At 39.7% G+C, this 23564-nt stretch overlaps 1 protein-coding gene and 1 long non-coding RNA gene across 13 annotated transcripts in view; one reads left to right on the top strand and one right to left on the bottom strand.

The window, feature by feature from the left end:
* The window catches only part of LOC116154358 (uncharacterized), a 90494-nt gene that overhangs the window by 16632 nt on the left and 50298 nt on the right, over nt 1-23564 (top strand). For 4 of the 10 annotated variants that reach the window (XR_010381297.1, XR_010381296.1, XR_010381295.1 and 1 more), the window contains exon 3: nt 6590-6756. This is a non-coding gene — a long non-coding RNA (uncharacterized LOC116154358). Of the gene's footprint in view, nt 1-4995; nt 5354-6589; nt 7365-12560; nt 12618-15586; nt 20996-23564 lie in introns of those variants that run through there. The other 6 variants (XR_010381293.1, XR_010381290.1, XR_010381292.1 and 3 more) reach the window with 6 other exon arrangements.
* Nucleotides 19013-23564, bottom strand: part of ASCC3 (activating signal cointegrator 1 complex subunit 3) — a 302695-nt gene continuing 298143 nt past the window's right edge. For all 3 annotated transcript variants that reach the window (XM_010989648.3, XM_031456078.2, XM_064486823.1), the window contains 3 exons: nt 21928-22137; nt 19610-19785; nt 19013-19514 (listed from right to left, as the gene is read on the bottom strand). In XM_010989648.3, the coding sequence (XP_010987950.2) occupies nt 19367-19514; nt 19610-19785; nt 21928-22137 (534 nt within the window). In that variant the 3' untranslated portion in view covers nt 19013-19366. The remainder of the gene's footprint in view (nt 19515-19609; nt 19786-21927; nt 22138-23564) is intronic.

Here is a 23564-nt window from a genome sequence, read left to right as displayed (position 1 = left end):
GCTTCAAAGATACTCTCTACCAAATGAGATCAAGGCAGATGCATAAGTAGACAAGTGAGAGAGAGTGAGGGTAAAGATACCCCAGACAGTGCGGGCATCTAACCCAGGCCAGATGCCACTGCTGGGCCCCCATTTGTAGCCCTGGGCTCTTTTATCTCATGGGGCCTCTAAGCGGGAATGAGAAATAGTTACAGAATTGCTGGATGCCCTTGTTTCTCCTGTCATGAGGCTGCTTAGATTCCAGGCATCGCCTCCTCCTTGGAGGTGGGCGGGATGACAGTGCCTCTCCTGACAGAGTTCCACTGACAGTACGTACTCAGAGGGCAGTTCAGATCATGAACAGTTCACTGAGCATCTATGTGCCAGACCTTGTGGCAGGCTTGGGAGTAAAAGATGAAGACCATGTGGTCCCTACCCTGGAGGGAGTTATTCTTATGGGCCAGACAGACCCACAGACATTTTCAGCATCATGGGCAGGTTCAGCAATGGAAGGAGGAACAAGGGAGGGGAGGGGAGAGTGAGGGATGGTGTAACCGAGCAGGACCCTATGGGGCCTTCCTGGGACAGACCCCTCCCCAATCCTCTGATGAAGCTCCTCTCTGAAGTACCGAGATAGGAGTATCTCATGCATATTTCCTGAGTTTCTCAGATGCTAAAAACCACCACCAAATGGAAGGAATTAACTCCTTGATGATCATAAGCACGTAGCCCCCCAGGCCTTCTGGAGCCTAAGGATTGAGCACCATCAACCAATCTGAGAATTGTGCACAGCTGACCACACACCCTGGGATGCCCCTCCCTCACTTGTCCTTTAAAAATGCTCAGCTGAAACCCTTCAGGGAGTTCAGGGTTTTTTTTTTTTTTTTTTTTTTTTTTTTTTGAGGGGCATGAGCCACTAGTTCTCCTTTCTCGGCCCAGGAACAAACCTTTCTCTGCTCCAAACTCTGACATTTCGGTATTTTTTGTCCTTACTGTGAGCCAGCACACAAACTTGCATTCAGTAACAATTTTGATGAAACCAGCTAAGGAGGCTGTGCCCATGGCAGGTTGACCTTGTCCAGGGCTAGCGCCTTGCCTGGGTCCCAGCAGCTGCCAGAACTCACTTTGCTCCAGGGAACTGGGGATGGGGGAATGGGGAGATTCTTTTTGACAGGTGCCGGCTGGCCGGTGCCTTGCCACGAGGCTGTTTGGGGCCAAGAACGGCCCCGAGCTACGGTCCACATTCGGCCCACATTTGGTGTCACCTGGGGTGAGTTGTTCCAGCTCACGCAGGCTGGGAATTTTCTCCACTCCATCTGGGCTCATTCCTTTGTGGGAAGTGAGCCACTCTGGGTCCATTCCCTTTCAAGAGCTGGGCCCATCTCTTTGGAGGCCTCCATCTGGGGTGCAGTGAAATCTAGACTATACCTCCTCTGATTTTCTGTCTGTGCGACTGTAGCTTATTTGTTGCTTGTGCTTTTGCGTGTTCATTCTGGGGTGAGCCACTCTGGCTTTTTTGCAGGATGGGAAAATTCTACCCACTCCACCTGGGCTCTTTCCTTTCTGGAAAGTGAGCCATCCTGGATGCTTTGGGAGCCACTCTGGGGCCATTCTCTTTTGGGAGCCAGTCCACCCTGGAGGCCTCTGCCTGGAAGTGGAAGTGGAGTTTTTGGGCCACACCTCATCTGATCCTTTGTGGGAACATGTTTGTTTGTATGTGTATCGGTACTTGCACGGGCTGGTTTGAGACGGCTTTGGCAACTGAGCTCACACGTGATGACACCAAGGCGTCCTTCCCTTCGGCTTCACCTGAGGCAGAGCATTGTTTGGAATTTTCCCTTTGGGACTTGCCTTGGTCTTTCATTCGGCTTCATCTCTGGGGCGTCGGTTGGGGTTTTCCTATTTTGGACTGAGGGAGCACTGGTTGGGAATCTCCTTTTTGGGGCTAGGGAACTGTGACCCTGAGAGACCATTCTGAATTGTTTGCTTGATGTTTGATGACATTGGCCAAAAATAAGTATGGATAATTAGAGCTCTGTTCCATCTTACTGTCCCCCCAGGGTGTAGTTTGCAAAACTGGGAGAACTTTAGCTATGCTCTCATAAATGAAAATAATCTCATACTGCAACAAAAATGATCTCTTTTTTATTATAATACTATGTGGTCTCGGTACTCCCTGAGATCTGGAGAAAATGGCCCCTAATGGCTCTACTATTAGATCAAAGAGGGCCTTTTGCAGTTTAGCTTTTATCTTGCGCGCGCGCGTGCGTGCGTGTGTGTGTGTGTGTGTACCTGAGTCCAAATCCTGTTCTCTTTTCCTGGTTTTGCTGAAAGTGAGAGGTGTAAATGTGAATGAAATATATATTTGTCTATTACTGTTACTTCTTTAAACTGAAGTGGATATTTGGGAACTGGAGAAAAAAATCTCTGAAAATAGCCAAGATAGTTGGGTTTTTGTATAAGCAGATACAGGGGAAATTTGCATTTCTCTTCCTGTGCCTTTGAGATGTAAATGATCTAGCTGGGCTCTCAAGGAAAAAAAAATTTTTTTTTAAACTCAAGCAGAAAAACTGAGATCTCTGGCTCTGTCTTTACTTTAAAAAATTAACTTGTAAATGAGCTCTATTTAATTGACTTAAAAGTAAGTGCTTACAAATCAAATATTTCTCTAAGTTAAAAAAAGCTAGACAGAACAAATTTCAGGCTTACGTATGTGATCTAGGAAATACTCAATATTGAATTGATATCTGATATTAAAGCTAGTTTAAGCTTATTGGTACAATCAATGCAGTCATCTCTTATTGTACCTAGGTATATTGAAGGTCAGTAAGTTCATGTAATTTCTGTTGCAGGTTTGTTAGCAGAAAAAAAAATAATTAGCTTGGTATGATATTCTTATGGGTGAATTGAGTGCAGATGAGATGAGCTTTTGGGTAATCTCTTTGGCAGTGATTATGTTTTGGGAATGTATACCGAAAGGGGATCTCGCCAGATATTTTGTGACTTGAATTTTAGAGTTGTGCTGGATTGGGTTAAATGATGGAAGTTTACTGAATAGTTGAATAGTTAGGTCATTCTCAAACAAGATACTGAAACATTCACTAGAAGTTAAGAGCTGAGGATTCTAATTTAAATATGTAATTAAGGCTAGTAGAAAGAAAGGGAGCATTTTTGACAAGTACAGTTTTCTTTTAAACCATACAGCTGATTTGGGCAAGATATTTAAATCGTCTGTAGCTCTGACTTCATGGAACTGCTGTAAAGGGGATTGATTACATGGGATTGAGTGAACTGATGAATATAGTTATGGCTTTTTGGTTTTGTCTAAAATATGACTGGCTTTTAATCTATTTTCTAATTGAGCTGATTACCAAATATTTGCCTCCCTATCAACATTGCCCCCGACATGTAGGGTATAATTTTCTAAAGGGTTGTCACAGGATATAAGTACTCATGATGTATAACAATGCTTGAAGTCTGTTGCTAAAAGCACATGTATGATGCCTGTGTAATAACTGGAGTATAAGTGATAAAAATGTATGGCCTATAAAGTGTTTTCCCCATTAACGTCCCTCTGAGCCTGTTCACGATATCTGATTAGTTTTCCCCCAACACGGATCACTAGGCAAATAAAAAAGAGACGTAGCACCAAGGGACGTGATCTGAACCTGAGGCAAGAGCCGCCACCACCTCAGTGTCAAAGGACAGGTATTTTGAACATCAGTGCTTTCTGTTAAAATATTGTAATCAAAAGGGGCAATGATAGGAAAATCTGCATATATTGAGACACGGGGAAGTCATCCTGGGTTATGCATGGTTTGACTTAAACTTTACTGACCAAAGTGGCCTGTTTTACGGGCTTTTGGACGTGCATTATATATCTGCTTTGGCCTTGAGGAGGGGAATGCATATGAAAGTCAAAACGGAGGCGCTGTGGTTCAGACGTCCAAAGTAAGACTAGGTGGCCATTGTGGACGTGATTTCAGACGCATTCCTATATTGTTGAGAACTCGAATTTTCTGAGCTCTGTCATTCTCAGGATGCCACCAGCCATTCTCAAAGCGATGTCTCCTGGCAGATGGCAGCTGCAACCTTATGACCTCAAGGTCTCCTCTTCTATTAAATTTTTAGACAATAAAATTGCTTTAGATCAGGTGTTAGCAGATAAAAGGAGACCTGTGTGGTGGCCAATAGCTCGTATATATATGTTAACACCATATCAAGAATTAAAACCTATTCAGACAAAAGTAGACAACTGACTCTCTGGCTACAAGTCTCCCCCAGAGTGCCAGGTTCAGACTGGTTTTCAGGCTTATTCTCCGGAATTCCTCAGGGAATAAGATCTTAATCACATAAGACTTGGATCCAGGACTTGGAATTTGGGGATATTTCCAACTCCATGTCCATTCCCCAAATCAAGGTAGAACTATGCCCCATTTCCGTAGGAAGAAACCAGAGTGGTTGTCACCCCATTCCCTGAAGGACTTGGGGGAGGGGTGAAACAGGATTAGGGACTGAAACCAAGATCCTCTGCCAAGTATATGATTAACCTCCCTAACCAAAATATTCCCCTTGTACACACCTGTTCTCAGTATTGAGGGGTTTCAAGAAAAGGGGGGAATTATAACTGAGCAGGACCCTATGGGGCCTCCCTGGGACAGACCCCTCCCTATCTCTGCTGCAGCTTCTCTCTCAAGTACCCAGATAGAAGTATCTCATGCATATTTCCTGAGTTTCTCAGAAGCTAAAAACCACCACCAAATGGAAGGAATTAACTCCTTGATGAGCATGTAGCTTGTAGCATGTAGATCCTCGGATCTTCTGGAGCCTAAGGATTGATGACCATCAACCAATCTGAGAATTGTGCACAGCTGACCACATACCCTGGGATGCCCCTCCCTCTGCTGGCCTTTAAAAATGCTCAGCTGAAACCCCTTGGCGAGTTAGGGGCTTTTTTTGGGCATGAGCCACTGGTTCTCCTTACTCGGCCCTGCAATAAACCTTTCTCTGCTCCAGGTCCAACATTTTGGTATTTTTTGGCCTCACTGTGCATCGGGCACACGAACTTGCATTTGTTAACAGCAGGAGCTTCACCACCTCAAGGAGATGCCTCCAGGCTGAGCCCTGAGGATGAGTGACAGGTGTATAGCCACAAAGGCCTGCCAAGCATGGAGACCCACTGAGCCAAGATCTGGAGATGAGAGCTGCATGATGGAACTAAAAGCAATGAAGCAAAACGCAAGGCATCGGATTTGAGGCAAAAGGCCACAGGCGCCGAGACCTGGCAGAGGTCACTGAGGGTCTGTAAACCCAGAAGATGTGGGAAGGTTTGCGTTAGTTCCCGGGGCTGCCATAACAAAGTACCTGAAACTAGGTAGGTGGCTTAGAATAACAGAAACACATGATCCCACAGTTCTGGCAACAGAAGTCTGAAATCCAGGTGTCAGCAGGGCTATGCTCCCTCTGAACCCTGTAGGGGAAGGATCCGTCCTTGCCTCATCCAGCTTCCGGCTGTCCCCCATTTTCCTTGACTCCGAATATCTGCCTCTTTCTTCACAGGTGTCCCCTCTGTGTCCTTTCACATCCTCTTCACGTATGTCTGTCTCTGTGTTCAAATGTCCTTTTTCATAATGACATCAGTCCTAGTGGATTAGGACCCGCCCCAAGGCCCTAATGATAACTTGACCTCTGTAAAGACCCTTTTTCTGAACCCGGTCATGTTCGGAGGTACTAGGGGTTAGGACTTCATATCTTTTTTGGGGGCAGATACAATTCAAACCATATGGATGAAAGGTGAGAAATCACCTTGAGATTTCTTGAAGTAGAAAAAGCACAGAAATAAAACTCCTTCCCCAGAAAATCTTCAGTTTTCCTCCCCAAATAAAACACTGAATCTTCCCATGTTTTAATCATCCTTTAACAGAGACTCATCACTCGGGAACACCCACTCGTGCTCATAGAGCTTCGTGGGGTTGAGGGCCTCAAGTACCAGCTGTGCCATTTCGCATACAGCAAACACGCCTGGGAACCCACGCCTGCTCTCAGGAGGGCCCCTTCCCAGGCAGGAAGGGGAAATTGCCCTCTTTCTCCCAAAGTTGTCCTTGACAGGAAATTAAGTTTTTTACCTTAACCCTCCATGGAAACCCTATCCCCTCAGATGAACAGCTAGTGAATCAATTTGTAAAGGAAACACCAAGGGCAGTCTTTCAGTTTGGTTTGCTTCGTTTGAAGCAGGTTATAATTTTGAGAGTTTTTTCCCTTTTATTAAACATTTTAAATCAATTATTTTCAATGGAAAAATACTTTAAGCACAAGATAAAAAAAATAGTGCAAAGCATTATACATTAAGTCTCTCTTTCCTTCCCCTCCTCAGAAGCCATCACTCACGAATTCCTCATATAGCCTTCCAGAATTATTCTGCAGAGAGCGCCAAGTTCTCCGCACTGCACGTTTGGTTGGGAACATGTTAAGTGAACAGCAGTCTGGGGCGGAGGCTGTAAAATATTCTCTCGTGGGGACTGTTAGACGTCAGGGACTTTTACTCCTGAGCCCACTGCCTGAAAAATACCTTTAGTTTCCTAAATTCTGTGCTTACTTGGTTCTCTTTCAGATCATCTTTCCCAGCACAGGAAGGCATTTGTCTGCCTAATGACCTGCAAGCAGGAAGGATACTCTGTAACCTCACTTTGCTCTGCTGACCTTCTCCGGAGACGCATCAACGAATCCCTTTAAGAGAAAACAGGACAATGGGCGTAGTGGACGCTGCAGAAGCCGTTAGTAAGTCCATTTCCTCTGTGAGTTTCATTGTCTGTATGAGACAATCCTTCAATCTATTATTTTAAATTTGTATTTGTGCCGCAGATACTTCTCAAGTGCTTCCTATATATGAGGCCGTGTGCCCTGCAGGTGAGGGTTTAAGGTGAGCTAGGGAGAGAGGCTGATGCTCTGAGGGTCAGGAAAGGAGCACAGGCTCCCGGCGGAGGCAGCACCTGAGGATGTCTGGGGTGGCCTGCGGTGCTGACTTCCGTTGCCTCCTGTGTTCTGAAGCATCTGCACAGCTCAATGTTTGGTAAAATGCTGTGCTTAGTATGCCTTTCTTCAGTTGATGCAATGATGAGATGAAATACATGTATTCTGAGAGATATATAGATTGCTTCTGAAAATGATGGATAATGAATTTTTTAATGTGATCTTTTTTATTTCTTCTTGAAGAAATCTTGTGAGTTGTGGTGAGGTAGTAATTCAAGTTCTTTGAAATGTCTGACATCCCTTTAAATAGATCACCCATTCAATGTGCATTAGAACAGCCATTCAATGCAGCACCTCATGGGGTGTTACTATATTTGCATCTTGCATCAAAGCTGACTTTTCTCTGTTTAGATGTCTTATGGGGGGGTGGGGGGGGTAGGTTGCAGCTATAGCTAAAACTGGGAGGCAAGAGTCTGCAGGATTCTCCTTTCCAATCCACATGTGATAGGAAATATAGAGAAATGTAGTTAACACAAATAACCAAGCTTATCCAAGAAAGCAACACCATTTGACCAAATATGCTGCCAGGGAGGGATAATGTAATGTTAGCTTTAAAATCTGTAAATCAAAAATAGAAGAGAAACTTTTAAGACCTTTGTCACACCATGAAGCATGCAGGCATGCTTGCTAATTCATGATGACATTTTGCCCAGTCCCATTGTGCCAGGAGAGATGATGGCAGAGCACAGTCCCACTTCTCAGGAGGCTTACGACTTCATCTTAACTCCCGTGGTGTGGAAGAGTTAGAGCCCGCCTAACAGCTCCACCCACAGCCTCCGGACAGAGCCTGCCGAGTCCTGGTTCAGCGGCGAAAACACGGGGGCTCTGCTTCCTGACTCTCCTTCAGGTGATGCCTAGAGAATCCACCTGTGAGGTCATCTCCCACTGAGGCGCAAAAGAAGCATCTATTGGGAAATTGTGCGGTTAAATATAAGCTTAAAAGAGCAGAAAAGGAAAACGTGTGCTAACTAGTTTCATTTGTACATAATCAGGGACTCGTGAGATGTGGCTGCCTGTGTTCCATCAGCCCTGGCCAGAGATGCTTCCATGGCTGCCTTTATTCTTTCCTACAATTTCAACAGCACCTACTTTCTGTGGAGAAATCCATGGGAGATTACATTTTGCCCTAAAAATATAAACCTGTGATACTAATCTAGGCAAATCATAAAATCATTGTGTCTAATTTCTTTTGATTCTTCAACTAAAATCCTTTTTAAAAGCAGGTGCTGAGGATTGAACCCAGGACCTTGCACGTGCTAAGCACGCACTCTGCCACCGAGCTATTATCCTCCCCTTCCTCCACTAAAACCTTAATCTGAATATTATGTAGCTATGTATATTTTTATGAAATTAATTATAATTCAGTAAGAAGTGGGGAAAATATTGTTGCAGTAATCATTTGTGGTAGCACATGTTGGGAACAAATATAAAAAGCCCATCAGCTTAAATGAATAAATAGTGTATTCATACAGTGTAATAAATTATGTCAACATAGATAAATCTCAAACAATATAGTCTGGAAACAAAGCATCTACACAAAGTCCAGAAAATGTTTTACTGTATTTGCTTTGGAAATCTCTTTTTTAAAAATTGTCTAAGTGCAGTAGTTTTCCAGTGGTTTTTAAAATTGAAGTATAGTTGATTTACCATGTTGTGTTGGTTTCAGGTGTATAGCAAAGTGATTCAATTATACACATACATATATATATTTACTTTTTTAGGTTCTTTTCCATTGTAGGTTATTATTACAAGATATTGGATATATTTCCCTTTGCTATACAGTAGGTCCTTGTTTAGTTTTATATACAGTAGTGTGTATATGTTAATCCCAAACTCCTGACTTATCTCTGCAGCCCCCTTTTTCCCTTTGGTAACTGTAGTTGTATTCTATGTCTGTGAGTCTATTTCTTTTTTTATAAATTAGTTCATTTGTATCTTTTTTTTCAGATTCCACATATAAATGGTATGGAAAATGTTATAATTCAATAAATTAGGCAGACTGCAGGGATATTTGTTATGTTTGTCTGCATTTTTTTTTTATATTGGGAATATTTCATAATGAAGAGTGAGCAAAATACAAATCTTTCATTCTGTTTCCTGTGAGCTCACAGGGTGGGGTTCAAGTACCTCAAAGCATGGGTGTGGGAGATGGGGGAGAGGGAAGGAGGCTTGACTTCTTTGTCACCAGTGTCACACTACTGGAGGTGTGGCTGTCACAAAGGGACCACCGTCCTACCAACCCATAACTTTTTAGTGTGTGGTAGCCGCAGAGTCTTGGGTTATGCTGGGGATGTTGAGTCACCCTTTCGCTCTAAGACCTGGCTCTGACCTGGTCAGGGGTATGGATTCTGGCAGGAAAAGGGGTAGGGAAGGATGCAGGAACGGAAATTAGTTGCTCCACTCCTTTTTTTTCTTTTTTAATATCTGGAAACAATGATTTCTAGATCCAGCATTTGACAGGTTTTTGAAATATATTTTCAATGGATTAGACTGGTAAAATGGTCTGGTAAGTCTTCTATGTGGAATGTTTAATTTTGCCAGTGTTAAATATTCTGATTACGTGTGCACTGTCCTGAAGTTTCAATAAACATTTTGAGTGTCATTTGGTTTTCTTATAATTCTTCTATTTGATCTAAGACATTTGACTTTTTAAAAATGACCTTTTCTATTTATGGTGAAGTACACATGTAAAATTTACCATCTTAACCATTTTTAAGTTTACAGTTCAGTGGTGTTAAGTACATTCATACTGTTACACAATTGTTACCACTGTCCATCTCCTAAATTTATTTTATTTTGTAAAACTGAAACTATACCTACTGGCTCCTTGTTCCCTCAGCCCCTGGCAACCACCATGTTACTTCTGTCTCTATGAATTTGACTACTCTAGGAACCTCATATAAGTGGAATCATACACTATTGTCTCTTTGTGACTATCTTATTTAACTTTGCATTATGTCCTCAAAGTTTATCCATGTTGCAACATATATCAGAATTTCTTCCTTTTGAATAATCAGGCTGCATAATACTCCATTGTATGTACATACCACGTGTTGCTTATCCATTCATCTGTTAATGGACACTTGGGTTGCTTACGTGTTTCAGCTACTGTGAATAATGCTGCTATGGACGTGGGTGTACAAATATTTCTTTGAGACTCTGCTTTAAATTCTTTTGCATATATACCCAGAAGTGAAATTGCTTGATCATATGGTAATTCAATTTTTAATTTTTTGAGAATCTGCCATACTACTTTTCCACAGTGGTTGTATCATTTTACAGTCCCACTAACAGTGCACAGCAGTTTAAATTCCACTACTTCTTTGTCAACATTTGTTATTTCCTGGTGTTTTTTTCTCTCCATCTAATTGGTGTGAGGTGATATCTCACTGTGGTTTCATTTTGCATTTCTCTGGTGATTAGTGATGTTGAGCATCTTTTCCTGTGCTCCTTGGCCACGTGTAAATCTTTTTGGAGATGTATCTATTCAAGTCCTTTTCCCATTTTTGGATCAGGTTGGTTTTGTTGTTGTTGAGTTTTAGGAATTCTCTCTATATTGTGGATATTCATTCTTCATCAGATATATAATTTGAAAATACTTTCTCCCCATATTCTGTGGGTTGCCTTTTTTTTTTTTTTAACTGTTAATACATAGTGTCTTTTGATGCACAAAATTTAAATTTTTATGAAGTCCAATTTGTGTATTTTTCTTTGGTTGCCTGTGCCCTTGGTGTCATGTCCAAGAAATGCTTGCCAAATCCAATGCAAGACATTTGACTTCTAATTACAGCTGCCACTTCTCTTTCCCTCACTGTTCAGCAAGGTGGAACAGATCTCATTTTTCTGTCTACTGAACCTATAAAACATGTATGTAAATACAGCTTGGGTATACCATACATTTCCCTTTTCATTTTAACACCTCAGTATTGTTACATTATCTTTATCTCATTTTATCAAATCATTTTTGTTCTAAGAATATCCCCAGGTATTTTATTATTGCAATTGGTATCGTCTTTCTGATTCTTTTTAGCTGTTTTCCAGCATCTTAAAGGTGTTTCTGTTCTGATTGCTGATTCATGGATTTGTTGCAATGCACATGCAGATTGCATCTCTGTGAACAGTTAGTTATTTTAAATATGTCAGAATTGTCCCTAGAAGACTTCCTAAATAAAAGCTGATTCCAATCAATTTACTTAAATTCATTTTGAATTACCTCAGGCTCTGTCTTTAGCACATTCAATATTTATGCAATGCATCCTCGTGAGTGCTTCAAATACATTGTTTGGAGATAGGATGAAGCATCCAAAAATAATTAACATGGTGGGCAAAGATAATGAAATGACAAAACTGAAATAAAAGATGCAGATGTACAGTTATTTTCAGCATGAGAAGTAACAAATGAGAGTAAACCTTTCTGGGTCAGAGAGCTGCAAACAGCAGCAGGACCAATGTCTATGAGTTGCAGCATTTTCTAAGGTGGACAGAAGCCAGGATCATCACTGCGGTGTGTAATATGATCTGGGTTTCTATAATTGATTAGAATTGTCCATGGAGAGTGTTCTTTGCTGTAATCCAAGGATTTCTTCAATCTTTCAGTTTCTCCAAAGGCCACTTGAAGGGTAATGTGTTTTTAAAGGAATACATCTCCTAAAGTATCAGAAAACAAGATTGAGGTTTTACTAAGATGTCTATATTATTCTCATTGCTTCTAATACATTAGAAGCCAGTGGCATATTTTTTCCTCCTTATTTTTGGCTAGAATTAGGTTTCAGAAGTTGGATCAAATGGTGTAAAAACAGTTACTTCTGAAAGAAAAACCAAATATTTGATTTTAAAAGTAAAGGGTTTAGGTTTTACTGAATATACTTAAATTGATTTTCACGCTTATACAAGCCTGGGAGCAACGCGACTCCCAGGGAGGTTGGACAGAGAGGGTTTTGCTTGCAGTATTAAGGAAAGAACACAAATGCTTTTAAGGAAATTTTAGAACTTACTTAAATACCATTTTACTCTGGGTGCACTATACCTTGCAATCCAAACACTTGGTGGAAAGGGTGAGGTGCCCACATGCTCTTGCTCTCAAAAGATGTTCAGCTTCCAAAATGGTCCCTGTTTCTGCTAATTTGGACATGAGAAATGGCCTTGGCAAGGTTGTGAAGTGGTGACATTTGTCCTCATAACCCAGAAGGGGTAGAAATGAGGCAGTCAGATTTCTCCTCCACTGTCTGGGGCTTCTGTCTACCTTCGCTAGCTGTCAAAACACATTCCTGGCAAGCATCCTGGGAACAGTTCCATTCCCGTCTGTGTGTTGAGCTACAACTGAAAGTGTGTATGCATTTGTAGTTGGAGAGGTGGAAACACTTTTCTATGTCTGAGTAGTATTCCACTGCATATATATATTTACCACAACTTCGTTAATTTTTATTTTTTAAATTATTTATTATTTTAAAATTTTTAAATGTTTTATCAAAGTATAGTTGATTTACAATGTTTCAGATGTACAAAAAAGTGATTCAGTTATACATGTACTCACATATATATTTTCTTTTCAGATTCTTTTCCATTGTATGATATTACAAGAAATTGAATATAGTTCCCTGGGCTACACAGTAGGTCCTTGTTGTTTATCTATTTTATATATAGTAATATGTGTCTGTTAATCTCCAAATCCTAATTTATCCTCCTTGCCCTTTCCCCTCTGGTAACCATTGTTTGTTTTCTATGTGCATGAGTCTGTTTTTGGTTTGTAAATAGAATTTGTATCTTTTTTTTTTTTTAAGATTCCACATGTAAGTGATATCATATTTGTCTTTCTGTCTGACTTCACTTAATATAATAATCTCTAGTCCATCCATGTTGCTGCAAATGGCATTATTTCATTCTTTTTTATGGCTGAGCACTATCCCATTATGTGCTTTTGTGTGTGTGTGTGTGTGTGTGTGTGTGTGTATACCACATCTTTATCCAGTCATCTATCAATGGACATTTAAGTTGCTTCCATGTCTTGGCTTTTGTAAATAGTGCTATGAACATTGGGGTGCTTATATTTTTTCGAATTAGAGTTTCCTCTAGATATATACTCGGGAGTGGGATTGCTGGGTCATATGATAAGTCTATTTTCAGTTTTTTAAGGCATCTCCATACTGTTTTCCAAATGGCTGCACCAAACTACATTCTCACCAACAGTGTAGGAGGGATTCCTTTTCTTCACACCCTCTCCAGCATTTATCATTTGTGGACATTTTAATGATAACCATTGGACTGGTGTGAGGTGATACCTCATTGTGGTTTTGATTTCCATTTCTCTAATAATTAGCAACATTGAGCATCTTCTTACTTGCCTATCGGCCATCTGTATATCTTCATTGGAGAAATGTTTGTTTAGGTCTTCTGTCCATTTTTTGATTGGGTTTTTTGTTTTTTGTTGTTTTGTTGAGTTGTAGGAACTGTTTGTATATTCTGGAAATTAAGCCTTTATCAGTTGCATTGTTTGCAAATATTTTCTTCAATTCTGAGGGATGTCTTTTTGTTTATAGTTTCCATTACTCTGCAAAGACTTTTAAGTTTAATTAAATTCCATTTGTTTATTTTTGCTTTTATTTCTATTGCCTTAGTAGACTGACCTAGGAGAACACTGCTACAACTCATGTCAAAGAATGTTTTGCCTATGTTCTCTTCTAGGAGATTTATGGTGTCCTTTCTTTATGCTTAAGTCTTTAAGCCATTTTGAGTTTAGCTCTGTGTATGGTCTGAGGGAGTGTTCTAACTTCATTGATTTACATGCCACTGTCCAACTTTCCCACCACCACTTGCTGAAGAGACTGTTTTTTCTCCTTTGAATATTCTTGCTTGCTTTGTCATAGATTAATTGACCATAGGTGTGGGTTTATTCCTGGGCTCTTTATTCTGTTCCGTTGATCCATGTGTCTGTTTTTATGCCAATACCATACTGTTTTGATTACTGTAGCTTTGTAGTATTGTCTGAAGTCTGTGAGGGTTATTCTTCCTAAAAGCTTTGCTCTTTTTCTTCAGTATTGCTCTGGCAATTCTGGCTCATTTGTCATTCCATATAAATTTTAGGATTATTTGTTCTAGTTTTGTGAAAACTGTCCCAGGTAACTTGATAGGGATCATATTAAATCTGTAGATTGTTTTGGGTAGTATGGCCATTTTAACAAATTTCTTCCAATCCAAGAGTGTGGGTTATCTTTCCATTTCTTTAAATCATCTTTAATTTTCTTAAACATTTTATAGTTTCTCTGTGTATGTATATTACCTCCTTGGTAAGGCTTATTCCTAAGTGTTTTTTGTTTTTGTGATATGATTTTAAGTTAAAAAAATTGTTTTTCCTGATATTTCATTGTTAAAGAAATGCAACAGATTTCTGAATGTTAGTCTTGTATCCTGCTACATTGCTGGATGCATCTATCAGCACTAGTAGTTTTTGTGTGGATTCTTTAGGGTTTTCTATATATAGTATCATGTCATCTGCATATAGTGACAATTTTACCACTTCCCTTCCGATTTGGATACCTTTCATTTCTTTTTCTTGTCTGATTGCTAAGGGTAGGACTTCCAATACTATGCTGAATGGAAGTGGTGGAGTGGGCATCCTTGTATTGTTCAAGGTTTTAGTGGGAAAGCTTTCAACTTTTCACCATTGAGTATTATGTTGGCTGTGGGTTTGTCATAAATAGCTTTTATTATGTTGAGATCTATACCCTCTATACCCACTTTGGTAAGAGTTTATCATAAATGGATGTTGAATTTTATCAAATGGTTTTTCTGCATCTGTTGAGATGATCATGTGGTCTTTGTCCTCTCTTTTGTTGATGTGGTATATCACATTGAATGATTTGCGTATGCTGAACCATTCTTGTGTCCCTGGGATGAATCCAGCTTGATCTTAGTATATGATCTCTTTTATGTGTTGTTGTATTCAGTATGCTAATATTTTGTTGAGAATTTTGCAACTACATTCATCAAAGGTATTGGCCTATAATTTTAATTATTGGTAGTGTCTTTGTCTGGTTGTGGTATCAGGGTGACGATGGCTTCATAGAATGAGTTTGGGAGTACTCCCTGTTCTTCAGTCTTTTGGAAGAGTCTGAGGAAGACTGGCACAAGTTCTTCTTTGTATGCTTAGTTGAATTCCCAGTGAAGCCATTCAGTCCTGGACTTTTGTTTGCAGCTAGTTCAGGTCCTGACATGATCTTTTTTTTTTTGTCCTACCCTATTATGTGGAGATTTTTCTTGTAGCTTTGCTAGTATAAGATCTTCTGCCAGAGGTTAGTGGGTATTCTGTGAGAATTGTTCCACATGTAGATGTATCTCAGACGTTTTTGTGGGAGGAGGTGAGCTCTGGGTCAATCTCTTCAACCATCTTGAAGCCCCTCTGCAAGAACTTTAAATTAGACAGAGGTGCTGTAATTCTGTTTAACCAAACATGGATTGATTTACAGTCCATTATGTTCTCCAGGAAGTCTGCAAAATGAACTGCTTAATATTAATTTAGGAACATAGTATTACTTGTGAAACTTTAATCAACTACATTTAAAACATATGCTCTGAATTGCAGGCCAATTGAAGAATATCAATAAAAATTTAAGCATCTATTCAGACGTGACTGTTGGGGCCCAAAGCTTGACCCTGGGTGAGACTGGACCCAATATATGAGTATCACCCAAAGATCTTTCTCAAATTGACATACAAAAGACTTGGGAAGAGATTCAAGGCAAAAATAATCCTTAAAATCTCATTTAAAGTCCTAAAATTTGAAGAACTTTTTTTCAGAAATAGGACAGAATGCTCCGTAATGAAAAGTGAAAGAAATGAGGTTGACACTGTGGGAATAACTCTTCCGGAAGTCACTGCAGCCATCCTCCAGCACCAGAGAAACAGGCTTCCAGGACATCTGGAATCAACTACCATTCTGAGCACTTTTAAGGATCTGAAAATTATATAATTAGAACTCATTAAATAAAAAAAATTATCTGTGTTTTCTAGATTTAGAGTTTAGATTTTTGAAAGCAGGTTAAGAAAGGTAGTCTAGGGGCTCAATATACAACTTTGAAGCCAAGTTTTGTTTTGGTAATACTCAGTTGAGAAATTTAAAACCTAATTCAGGTTTTCCTTTAGCTCATGAAATAATGTTTGCCTCCTCATTCTGAATTATTTCTGAAAGTCTTTATTATCATTTTGTATTCTTCAAATGTATGGAGTTACAGTTTGGGAATCCTTTCACTGTGACTAGTCAGCATCAGTGATGGAGGAAAGAAAGAGGTCTGGTGAGAGAAAGGAGAGCTGAAACTTCAGACTAAAAAGGTCTTATGATAATTTGAAGGTTTAAAATATCTGTAACATCCAAGATCCACTGCTATATAAAAATATTCCATAGTCATCACAATAAAACTACCTGTTAGCTTAAGTATTCCTCTCCTCTGACAGATGACATGAGGGTCAGGTAAGTACCTTGCTCCTGGTGGGTCTGATAGTAGATGCTGTCTCTAGAAGAGGAGATGTCAACTGAAGTAGGTGTGTTTTGTTTTGGAAACCATTTGTGTCTCCAGGTCCATTTATTCATTCAGCAAGGATTTATCAAGCGGCTACCATGTGCCCAGAGATGCTGTAGTTCTTGGTAATGTAGCCGTGAACAAAAGTGATTGAAAAAAAAAAAAAAAAAAACCCCAAAAAACCTTTCCTGAAGCTTAGTTAGGAGAGACTAAGTAATAAATTTTTTTATAGTGGTGATAAGAAAAATGGTGAAAAAACAGGAAAGTGGGCTAGGGGATAGGTCAGCTTGGGTGGGTTGACATTTAGACTGAGGCGGTCAGACCTGTGGGTGTCTGGGGAAAGGGCCAGGCTGAGGGAGCAGCACGAGCCAAGGCCCTGTGGGATGTTCACCAGGCACCGCTGCGGCTGTGTGGAGTGAGCAAGAGGGGGGTCAAGGATGACTCCAAGGTTTTGAGTAACTGGAGGAATGGGAGAAGTGTGTGCTTGGGGAGTGATGTGTAGCTTTCTAAGGCTTCTGGATTCGTTCACTAGAAGGGAATGCCAGCATCTGAGGGTGAGGCTCAATCTCGTCAGCACTTGGTGCCCATCCTCACCACAGGCACAGACGCCTGCCCTCCCGTCTCCACTGAGTCTCCATTCTACTCTCTGAACTTCCTGGTCATCTTCTCCGGTGCCTTCCCAAGGAACTCCACTGTTTGCACAGAAGACTGCAGTTCTTACCCTGTAATTCAGGGTCTCTTCATATACTGTTCCATCCTTTTTGTCCATCAGTCCCTTTCATTTTCTCTGAAAATGCAGACCAACTGGACCCTGCAGGCTCTCAGACTTTGATACTGTTCCTCCTACAATGCTCTTCATCTCTAACTTCACAGTTCTGTCTTCAAAACTCAACCTAAATGTCCCTTTCATGATTTTTCTAAATATTTCACTGCTGCAGCGACTTGCTTTTATGACAGTTATCTACATCTTTTCATCACCAGGCTGCCTTGTCTGAGGCAAAGACATGTCTCTGATTCATTTGGATTTCAGAGTACTCAATGTAGTACCTAGAATGAATATCTGACTGGCACTTCCATTATCTGGAGTTGATTAAAATCCAGGGGACTATGAAATGGAATATAGAATTAGAAATGAAATATGAAATTAATCCATTGGAACATGCCCTACATCGTAATGCACACTTAACACTAAAATTTTGGATGAGTGATAAATGAGTGAGGATAAAGTCATAAAGTGGTAGATAAATAGTGCTGGTCATTCCTTGGAATAAGATGAACTTTTCCATCCAAGCAAACCTTGCCTTACTAGTGTCTTCTGCAACTGTGAACTGATGACTTTTAATTTTAAAATTAGTCACATTATTTTCTCTCAATGGATGTTCTTTGTTATTGTGCCTATGTTTCTGTTGTGTGTCCTGTGAAGTAGATCCCCCACCTCCCCAAACCTGCCTACTCAAAAAGAAAAAATGATGCTGATAAACATGAACACAATGAGACTGTTTCTCCTCAGGTTCCTCTATGGACTGGTGATTGTCTATACATAGCCTTCATTTTCTTTTCATTTCACTAAAACAATGCTTAAGGTATGAATTGCAATTAGGAAATAAACTGCCAAAGAAAAGCAAAGAACTCTTTCTATAAAATTCTGAGACTAGAGTTCTTTAGACACGTCATGCTTACTGTGCTCTGTGTGTTCACATTATTTAGACTTAATTTTAGGAGGTGAATGCCTGGTTCTCCCCACCCTTTTAGTTCTTCTTTTTTTCTTTTAGTACCGAAAAGGAGGTACACACTCCAATATGTTCCAGTTTCAGGAAAAAACCCTGAAAATTCTAGTACTTGTGGTGGTAACATTGGAAAGTATTTTAAAATAATTCATTGCAGGACCAGGAATAACTGAAAATACAAAGATAAAATTTAATTTCACTAGAATGTATGTTTCATGGCCACTGAATTCCAACAACCCTTTAGTTTGAAAGCTATTTTTCAAGTTGGAAATTGGACACAGAGAAATTTCCTTTATCACGGGTGAAAACCTACCTGTAGGGGTTGAAATTTTTCTCCGAATGAACTGTACTTCTCTCCTTGTGTAAATAAATAATATTGGAAAGAGAATGGAAGTCTTGAAGTAGCAGGAAATGAAAAGAACAGAAGAGTAAGAGGGGCTCAGTGAGGCAGCTAGTCTTGAAGTGGCACTCCAAATATTTTATTTCCACCAAGTAGAGTATCTACATTTTCTAACATCAGGATAGTTGGCTTTCTTTTTAAATCATCATTGGGCTCTGTAATGTAATTTTACATCATATATTATTAACATTTATAACTGTAAGAAATGCTTGAAATTACTTCTGTATGTGATCGAAGTATAAATTTTGCCAAAAAGATATACTGGGTGTCACTGTACAGATTTATCTTACATATTTTATGCTGCAGTGTTAGAAGTCTGTTATAACAAATCTTAACAGTGTCACGCCTCTGTACAGTTTTCCTTAAAAAAAAAAAGAGAAGCCAATGTACTTGTAAACAGTATACTGTGAGATGAAAATTTGACAATTCCTAAATATCATCTCAATGTACACAAATCACAAGATTCTCCCACCTGTGTGGTCATTTTACATTGCAAGAGACCCCTGCAGACAATATTATAAAAGGCAACGTTGTTAAAGGGCCCCGGCAGCCAAGTTCGTGCTGCTGGAGTCAGTGCTGCAGCCACTGCCAATTTCCTCAGTGGCTTGAGGTTGTAAGTTGATTCCACCAAGGCAAATGTCAAGTAATTAGACTTTGTCCAGATGACTGAACAGCCAGACTTCTCAACCACTCCTTTCACGGGGATGGCTGGGCTCTGGTCACTTCACCTGCAGGTCAGTCAGGGCACTGGAGAGCTCCTCGTCAGCCTGTGCGGAGACGCTCGCTGGCGTGACGTTGAGATGGATGTCGTACTGCTGGTCCAGGCCAAGGTAGCAGTCGCTCATGAAATACAGTGTGTAAATATACCTCAAATATAAAAATGGAGCAAAAATGTAAAACCACTCTTCTCATCACAGTCATAGTCAACTCTTTTGGAACTCTAGGGTTAAGATTCTGCTTACCTGCCTGGTACCTCAGGGGTATAAAAAGAGATGGAGACCACGTGATGATTTCGGACATATCCCACTCTTTTCAAAGCGATAAGTTCTTTCTTATCCACTTCTCCGAGTATCAAAAACCATCCTTCATCTTTTGATTTGGGAAATCGAGGTGTGACTGCATGGCTGTCTTGCTTTCCCTGTAAACCCACACACGCACACACAAACCCCATTAATAACAGCCAGATTTTCTATACCACTCGGTTGTCGTTAAAAGGCTATGTTGTCTTACCTGAAGGCCATAAATCTTCATGTTTTGGTGTGTTCATGATCTACACCATTTTTTAAGATTCTCAAAGCACCGTATAGACACTACTTTGTGGCTAGAACCACCAGAATTATTTGGCTCTGTTAGAACAGAAAGCCCTGAATCTTGACATCAAACTAACATATTCTCACACCATTCTTCTATGAAATTAACACTCCATTTGCAGATGAACAAATTGAGAGACAACCATGTTAAGCAAATTTTCCAAAGTCTTAAATCTACAAGAGACTGATACTCAGGAAAAAGTCAATCCAGCCTAGACACTGGACCTTGAGATAATAAGCACTATGTCAGATAAACATCTTTCCTGCCCCAACCCAAGAATAAAACTCATATGAAAAAGCACATATTCTAATATGGTGATATTAAGAAGTCCTTTCTCTGAGGAATGGGAATTGTAAAGCCAAGCAATTTATAAAACATATTAATAAGATTAGATATCATGATAGTGACAGGACTTGAAGTCTTTATGTTAGGTTGATTTTACAAAATACAAGATTATTCTAGAGATTCTTTAAGACAAAGACTTTCTGGTGTAAAATGTACAAATAACGACATGTACTAATAATGATGTGCACTTAATCCGACTTTGCTCAACCTTTTACAGGGAGATGTTTCACATAAGGCATTTTTAAAGAGAGGTCAGAGAGCAATGTATTTTTACAGCATTTAGAAACAAACGAATTTTTTTTAGCATGATTAAATCTAATTTTAAAGTACTGATATTAAGGTGAAAATCTTGTTGTCAGAAACATTTGCACAGGCCTCACAATTAAGTTGTCCCCTGTTAGTGCTCTCCAAGTGCCTTAGACACACCTCAGTACAGTGTGGTAAGTTGTTCGGGTGTTTCTTTGTTGAGACCATGAGCCCCCTGAGGCTGGGGCACATTGTTTAGCTATGTTGACAGGCATAGCTTCTGTCAGGGTGTCTGCACAGGTCAGGGCAAAGAGAACAGGCATTGAAATCAGAGAACTCTCTGCTCCAAGCCCGCTCATGTTTTCAGACTGTAGGTCCTTGGCAAATCTAACTCCCCAAGTTCCATCATTCTGTAAAATGGGGAATCACACCTCCTCACAGGGCAGCTATAAAAAATTTTTTTTTCTTCAAGATTTTATCTGTATGATTATTAGTGCTTTTTTTTTGTAAGTTGGGATACATTAAATCATCTATAAATATTTTTATTAAAGCCTCTGAAATGCCAGAGGCCAGTTTATACTTACACCAACTGATTTTTAGAATTAGAAATCAAATGAGATGAGACTTGAAGGCACAGTACTGAAAAGACACTGTTAACGACAGTAAGTTCCTGTCCATTTTGTGTGTGAAAACAGAGGGAATGGTGTTAATGAACCTCACTCCCCAAGGGGCTGATTATAGATACGGGAAAGCCCCTGACTTTCATATTTTGATTGTCATGGTCTGAAAACCAATCTGCTCACACGCTGTGTACTAATATTCTTAGAGGCCAAATAATTATTTTTGGTGTCTCAGGCAACAGAAAAGAGCACAGTAACTTAAAAGTACTGTAAACTTTTGGCCTGTATGAATGGTGACAAAGCTCTCATATACATTTGAATGAAGGAAGCAGGAGCTGTGGCAAGTGAGGCACAGAAAAGCGTACGTAGCCTCTTCTCCATCTGGAGTGCTGGGTAAAAGTCTAGATTTTGAGATTCCTTGGGAGCCTTGAGATTCTGATGCAGTCAGTCTGGTGTAGAGCCAAGGAATCTGCCCTCTAAAAGGTACTCTAGAAAACTCTGCTGGACTGAGTCTACAGACCGTACTTTGAGAACAGGACTCCAGACATCATATTGTGATGTCAGGTGGGTATTCTGGGATTGAAAAATGGCACATGAGAACTGATTAATTTCAGAAGACCGACTCTTACTGCTTAAGGCCAGTTGATGAAGCGGGATTCATGAATGGCACGGACACATGAGTAATTTAACAGATATGTGTGCTGGGGCATGCTGGTATCTGGTGTGAAGCATTTGAGAATGGAAACCAAACACTATACCTTGTGGAACCCAGTGCTGACTCTCTGCAAGCTGACTTGAAGCACATACTCCTGATCAGCATGCAATTTGACCCATTTGTTGTCGCTGCGTTTGTCTGAAGTCACAGTTGTGATGGGGAGTTCGTCGTGTCCTTCCTCTGAGTCATCCCACCAGCCTTTAACGCTTAAGCCAACATCTATCACCGGCAAATGAGATAAGAAATTCCATGCCTGGATAAAGAGGTAATAAATGGTTAATGTGAAATGTAGTAATCAACTAAGAAATAGTGAGCTTTACAAAAACCAGCCTCTTTGTTTTGAGATTAATTCTGGATTCAGTGCAGTTGTAAGAAATCAAACAGATCCCGGGCACCATTTCCCCAGTTCCCCCAATGGCAGCATTTTTCAAAACTGAAGTACAGTATTAATACCAGGGTATTAACATTGATACAATCCACAGCTCTTGTTCAGATCTCCCAGTTTTTCATGTACTCGTCTGTTACATGTAAAAACAGTGCGCTTTTAATCTTTTTAAAGTCCCTTTAAAAACAACCTAAAAAGTATTAATTATTATCTAAACTTATGACCCCTTTATTGTAAATCCCTACTAGTTATTGAGTGGCTACTGACTATACTAAAAAATAAGTTTTAAAATAATTGTTGTTGAACTGGTTTTAGAGAAGCTTCTAGTCTAACGTTTATGTGACTTCTACGGCAGAGAGCGTGACTTGGGGATGTAACAGAAACCTGAAAAAAATGTGATGCAATTGTCGTCAGTCAGCATCAACCACTGACCATTTATTGTACAAAATGGTTTTTTTTTTTTTGGTCCATATTCTAAATCATTCTGAAAGGAAAACATTTCATATGTCTGTATATCAAAAGGAACCCTATAAATCTAGGGTTCTTTCTAGAAACAAATATGTATTTTTGGCATTATCATTTTGAGAATACCAATTAGAATGACACATATTAAAGGGGTAGAAAGTATTTTACCAATTTTATTCTTGCTCTTTAATTGAAAATCTTTGTCAGAAATCAAAATGCAAATACCAAGTACTTATCATTGTTGAATAAATGAATGAATTCTCGAGTCTACAGCAAAGATGTAACAAAATAAACTTAATGTCCTCAGATAGTTAACTCATCTTTTTCTAACAGTTACAATTATGTGGCAAATATCACTGTCAGTCAAGAAAACTTCTCTATAGGCTGTATTATCTGTTGTTACCTTCTAAGGTTTTAAAAGTACATGAATATTTTAATTTTGATTTTCTTTTCATTTCTTTAATACACACCATAGGTTTCCTTATAGGCTTTGATTTCCTGTTTGCTAAGACTTCAGTGCTGCTGAGTATACCTAATTGAAATGAAGAAGCGTTGATGAATCAAACTACCCCTTAGGAATTCAAAAAATGTAAATCCAGTGCAAATTTTCAATCCAACTCCAATCCTATAACTTGTGAATCTGAAATTAGGTTTGGAATAGATCTGGAAATAGTCAAGCCATTGAATGGTCTACACTGTGCTTCAAGGTACAGATGCTGGCCCATCCCCTGCTAGAACTGACAGTCACGGAGCCTGGAAGCTGTGCCACTTAGATGTGCTTCTCAGACTGCCCAGGGTGGAAAAGTAATCAAGGGACAACAAATACACAA

The sequence above is a fragment of the Camelus dromedarius genome, chromosome 6 (genome assembly GCF_036321535.1).
Source record: "Camelus dromedarius isolate mCamDro1 chromosome 6, mCamDro1.pat, whole genome shotgun sequence".
NCBI lineage: Eukaryota > Metazoa > Chordata > Mammalia > Artiodactyla > Camelidae > Camelus > Camelus dromedarius.
This window is presented reverse-complemented; position numbering and strand designations above follow the sequence as displayed.